Raw genomic sequence first — 6,227 nt, 5'->3', positions numbered from 1 at the left:
TGTGTGGGGGTTTGTGTTTGTGTGTGTGTGTGTGTGTGTGTGTGTGTGTGTGAGAAACAATAACTGCATGGGGTTGTGTATTGTGTTGTCTGTGTAATAAAACTGTTATTTGGACCCCTAAGTTGGGTTTTGCTTTACTATGGTTTGGCCCTGCTCCACTCTCTGCTCCTCTAACTTCTGTCTCATTTTTCCCTCTCCTGCTTCTGGCTCACTGCCACCTCCAACACCTGGCCTGAGCTCCTCTCTGCCTCCAAACCCCCTGTTCCTTTGCCACTGTCTTATCCCCACTGCCTTTTACTTTTCCCCTGAGCAACCAGGTTTCTGCCTCAGTTTCTTTCCTGGCTGTCTCCTCCTTGCCACCATTTACCTGCACCCCCCCTAATATCTCAGCTGTCTGCCTCAGTTTCCAGCCCCAGTCTACTTTAAGTAACCCCAAGCTTCAGTTCCTCAGCCAGCTTCTCTGTAGTTCACCGGTTCTAATCCCAATTCTGGCAACTTTCACTCCCTGCACTTTAACACTCTCTCTCTCTCACCTGAACCTTATCCCAAGTACCCCAAGCACACACATACACGCTGTACCATCCAAGTTAGGAACTTACCTGTGTGTATGTGTAGGTGGGTTGTATGGGTGTGAACTGGTGAGTGTGTTTGTGTGTATGTATATATGTCATTGTGTGTATGATATACGAATTAGTGATCTGTGTCTAACTTTTGGGGTGTATAGTGTATGTGTTTGAATTGGTGATAGGTATGCATGTGCCTAGGCTGGTTTGAATGCGTATGTGCCTGAGATGGTAGTGTGTGTGTGTATGCACCTAATTGATTTGTGTGTTGGTATATGTGCAATTGTGTCACACCCTCCTGCCTAACAGTGCAATATTGAGATCCTGAGAGTTGGTCTGACCCCACAGGGCAACATGGGTGCTGGAGGATGGGTGCACAAATAAATACAGCCTTAGTTTATGAGCTCCCAATGCACCTTCTGAATATTCCAGAAGGACCCTTCTTAGACTCTCCACTGAGCTCCCACTGTTGAGCCAGAGATAAGTCAAACTTAAAGGATTCTTCTGCATGGACTCAGTCATCAAAGGAGAAAGTAACCTATCTAGGGTTACCCTAAGTCTGGGTTTTCCTGGACATGTCCTCTTTTTTGATCCTCCGATCTCTGTCTGGGTGGGTTTTTTAAATTTAATCAAATATCTGGGATTTTGCTCAGCTCAGCTGTGCAAGGGGAGCGGGTGGCTGCTGGCACTGGGAGAAGCTGTCCAGGCACCTGGACTGCAGCCAGGAAATGCCTGGCTGCCTGGGAGCAGAGATGTCCCCAGGGTCCTAGCACCTACCAACTTCAGTTTAATTTCTCTGCCTCAGCAGAGAAGGCACTCCCGCAATCCTAGCACCTGCTGCTTTTGATCTATTCCTCTTGCAGTAGCATCTTATCAATGTGGGATGTGGGACTGCAACTTGTAGAGGGGGCTAGGTTGTAGGTAGCAGCCCACAGTGGGAAAAAGATTACAGGGGTGAGCAGCTGGGAGACAGAAGGAGCAGGGGGCTGTGGCTTGGAAGTAAGGGGCTGGAGACTGTGGGTCCAGAGTGCAGGGCAGGGTGCTGTGGGTCAGGAGTGAGGGTCACCAGCAGGGATGGAAGGAGCTGCAGGTTGGGATTAAAGGGCACCAGCATGGCCCAGGGGGACAGGGTATTGCGGGTTGGGAGTGAGGGGTACTGGCAGGGCCAGGGGTCCCTGATTCGGGAGTGAGGGGCTGCAGCAGGCCTGGGGTCTGTGGCTTGGGAGTGAGAGGCAACAGAATGGGCAGGGCCAGGGCATCATATCGCTTCCCCTCATAACCATATATCCAGCCCCGCTGCGGCAGGGATCCTCTTTTTTTTAACTGGAGATATGGTAACCCTAATCCTATACCTTGATTCAAACTTTGGAATAGTGCTCCTTATGACCTCCTTAGAGGCTGAGTTAACTAGAATATAGACAGATAACTGGTGCCTGCTGTCTGATGAGGCCCAGGAGCTCAGGATCCAAATTTGGCTCACTGGAGACAAATCTGAGGACTGAGGCTAACAGGAAGCATCCCAAGAGGAACAATGTTATGCAAGACCCTCCATCTTCTCAAATATCCTTAGTGAAGAAGTATTGCATAAGAATTTGTCCCTTGGTACCCAAGGTTCTATCATTAAGTGACACTGAATCTTCATGTGATGCTTAAAACCCCAGGGATTAGAGAATTCACTAAAATCATTTTGCTAGAACCCTTGCTTAGGGGGTGCAAAGTTTGTGTTTCTAGCTTAAAAAAAACAGAACATGACTAAAGAAATAATTTATGTTGCCAACAGGCAATTTGACTAATAATTAACCCCAATCTAGAATGTTGCGCAGGTCAGGGGCTCTGTCCCACCACCACTTTTGCCAAGAAGAAACTGAGAAGTGACTGGACACAACTGCTCGAAGAGGAATTTTAACTTTATGGACAAAATAGGAAAAACAGGGTGGGGAGATTTCGAGTGAGCAGATTACTCATTTTAATTTCCCATATGTTCAAAACAAAGGAACAACTGAACAATCTATACGAAAAAACATTTGCTCAATCATCAGCTATTATAAGTACATTTGCTTTTTGGAATTTCAGATATTTAGTGCTGCTTTTATTACATAAAACTCTTAATTTTTCACACATTTTCTCATATACAACATGCACTTTCCCCCCAAAAAGTCAAGACTTCCAAAACTGAGTTGCAAGTATTAAGCAGGGAAGCTGATTTTCTGCTTCAGAAGCACCCTGCTTTGATTGCTGCTCCACAGTGCAGCAGCATTACTATTCAGGCAGTGGAAGGAGTCAACTGACTTAATGAACCATTGTTTTTCACTCCACAGGTGTTAACGATCCTCTTTCCTTTTTAATGGCCTTGATGTTTCACTAATCAAGGTAACTTTTCTTAGGATAGTTTTGCTGTTTGCTAGCTGCTCCTATGAGCCTAAGCAGAAAAAGGAGGGAGAGTCAGTTTAAGATTAGACTGTCTCTGTTTAGTACAGCCATAAGGCTGGAAAAATCTGTTTTTCTTCATTCCACCTTTCAAAAACAAGGTATGTACTATATTCCGAGGTGTGTTGTATGCAAGAAAATATAGTAATTTTAATGTGCATGTGTGTTTTTGTATGTAAACACACACAGTTACATATTAAAATTACTATATTTTATTGCATACAACACACCTCAGAATATAATACACAATTAGTTTTTGAAAGGTAGAATAAAGAAAAAAAAGATTTTTCCCACCTTGTGTGTGTGTGTGTGTGTATCTATCTATATATATCTGTATATAGATACGCATGCACACACACACACACACACACACACACATCTTATTCCAAATAGAACTATAGAGTTATTCTGTAATAATCCTTTTAATTCATAGCTCCAAGAATACTTGGTCATCACAAATTTATTGAAGATAGGATAAAAAGTTCTTCCCACCAGAAAGAGATTCTACTGTATAGCAAAAGGTGGCTGAAGACAATGATGTTATTGGGAATATAGTGCCTAGATTTACAATATTATTTTGACACTTCTGGTTTATATTTTAGTTTACATATAAAATGCAACTCATACAAGATATTTTCTTTCATCTAAATTCCCTTTCCACTTAATTCAGTTATTATTTCCTTTTCAATTATTAGTTGTATTATTAAGGACTTAGGGTTACCATATGTCTGGGTTTTCCTGGACATCTCTTTTTTGGCCTCCTGTGCTACACCCAGGTGGGTTTTTAAAATAAGAGCAAATATCTGGGTTTTTTGCTCTTCCTCTGCTCTCCTGGGCTGACTGCTTGGGGCTGGGAGCAGTGGGCAAGGTGATTGGCTGTTGGGGGTCACGTGCTCCCCACATGGGCCCCGGCAACCCAGGTAAAGAGACACTCTGTGTGTGTGTGTGTGTGTGTGTGTGTGTGTGTGTGTGTGTGTGTGTGTGTGTGTGAGAGAGAGAGAGAGAGAGAGAGAGTGAGTGAGAGAGCGGGCACACGCACAATGCAGGAGCTGCTTGGGCAGCAGAGCTGGGGAGCAGGGGGATGAGGGTTGGGAGTGAGGGGCACTTGCAGGGCAGAGGTGGGCAGGGGCTGCGGGTCAGGAGTGAGGGGCACCGACAAGGCTGGGGGGCAGGGGCTGCAGGTTGGGAGTGAGGGGCACCGGCAACACTGGGGAGACAGGGGGCTATGGGTTGGGAGTGAAGGGAGGCTGGCAGGGCTAGGGAGCAGGGACTTAGGAGTGAGTGGTACAGGCAGGGCATGGGCATATCACTGTCCCCTCACAATCATATGCCCATCCCTGCTCTCCTCCCCTTTCTTCCCCTCCCAAGTGTCTTCTTTTTTGATGCTGGAAATATGGTAACTCTAATTAAGGCTTTTAATGTATTTCTTGTTAATTCTGGGGTCAACAAGTACCTGTAAATATGTGGAAAGAAACGATGAATCTAGTCAAAACTGTATTACATGCAGTATAAAAATTGCAAAACTTTTCTGACAATCAGAAAATGCAAAACCGAGCTTCCAAAAATGTTACCTCAGTCTCACTAAGCATCCTATAAACCTGATGTTATACATTTAATAACAGATATTAATATATTAAGCTGGTATACATTTCACAAGAAAAATACCGCATTTCTCAAATATAAGATGTTCCTGAATAATGCAACCCCTCAATTCAATATATGATTCTATATATGGAAAATTTATAAATTCCCCCATGCTGATTGGGAGAAAAACACTTCATCTCGTAGTTGAGTAAGTACAGCAGCTACACTTATGCCTTGGGCTGGAACTGTTATCAGACTTGTAACACTTGCATTTCCTTAATTTCAAAGATTTTAGAGATGCAATGAAAACATGCAGGTGTGCCTAACTGCATAAGTAATTACCTCATTAACACATGCATAGTGTAGCAAGGCAAAGCAAAGAACTGACTTGGGGACACAAATGCCATAATTGTACCCATAAGGCCCTTTCGAAATTGTCTTACATAAATGAACACTATTGAATCTCATTTATGAAGAAAGACAGTTGTTTTGTCTGTTTTTCTCATATTACCTCTGGATTTTCCTCCTTTTTCTTTTTGGTAGCAGGGGGTCCCTGAGCTGACTCTTCAGGAGATTTCTTTGTCTCCACTTTACTTTCTGTCTGGGTTTCGACTGGAGGCTGAATAATGATAACCTATAAGACAATAACAAAATCAAGAAAGGAGAGTTCACTATTTCAATAAGATTTTCCTAATACTGATCCTTCACCCTTCACTGAGGAGCTGTGAAACATCTGCTAAAAAAGCAATAAATCAAATTCAAGCGCCAACATTTTAAAAATCTGGTTGCCTATTGTTAGGTTCCCATAGCCATATTCAGGTTCTTAAAATGAAGTAGCCTGATTGTTAAAGGTGCATAGGAACTTCACTTCCTAAGGTAAAAGTGAGTTGTTACCACCTATATTTTTGAAAATGTAACACTTTTATTTAGATGCCTGAAACTGGCTGCATGTATGTCTGTGTAGCTGGTGTTATTACAGAGCTTAACCACAATGTAGCAGGGGAGTAGGTACCAGCCTGGTTTTTCTTCTGCAATTAACTACTTCCATGGTAATAGCTATACAGATGACTTACACTAGTGTAGTTTTAACCTCATTTTTTTTCTGAAGAAATTCTACACCAAATGTAACTTGAGCCCTTGGCAGATTTTACACTTAAGATGTGATTAACCAGTTAATCACGTCTCAAGTAGTAACCCAGCCACACACACATGCAATTCATGGCACAATAAAATAGGAAATAAGCCACAAATGTATTATACAAAATATGTGTAACAACTTTGTGGCTGCTTCCCATCATGCCTTAAACTCAACATGTGGCCAGAGACTCAGGAGTTTGCTGGAGCCTTGAAGGGCTCTGGGGCAAATGCTGGGAGTGCCAGTCAGCTCATTATACTCCCAGGCTCAGGAGCACACTGAAGAAAAGAGTAGTCTGAGCCATGGTTGCACCAGGCACCTGACTTGCTAAAAGAGAGCCTTGGCAGTAGGGCACAACTGGAGCTGATCCCCAATCCCACATGTGGCATGGCAGGACGCATGACTGTTGGGATCGCAGATCATATCTACGGGTTTACCCAACTTGAGGAGGCAGGCGGATGATTTTGTGGGCAAATTGCAGGGCTGGCCGCCATATTTGCAAGCTGCTTGGAAAAGGA

The 6,227-nt window shown here is 43.6% G+C and overlaps 1 protein-coding gene across 1 annotated transcript in view; it reads right to left on the bottom strand.

Moving 5' to 3' along the window:
• The window catches only part of PHF21B (PHD finger protein 21B), a 279,182-nt gene that overhangs the window by 44,057 nt on the left and 228,898 nt on the right, over nt 1-6,227 (bottom strand). The window contains 1 exon segment of the mRNA XM_006023571.3: nt 5,086-5,208. Coding sequence (XP_006023633.2) covers nt 5,086-5,208 — 123 coding nt within the window.

Source organism: Alligator sinensis, unplaced genomic scaffold (genome assembly GCF_000455745.1).
Source record: "Alligator sinensis unplaced genomic scaffold, ASM45574v1 scaffold975_1, whole genome shotgun sequence".
Classification (NCBI taxonomy): domain Eukaryota; kingdom Metazoa; phylum Chordata; order Crocodylia; family Alligatoridae; genus Alligator; species Alligator sinensis.
The sequence above is the reverse complement of the archived record's forward strand: the minus strand, read 5'-3'. Positions and strand labels throughout refer to the sequence as shown.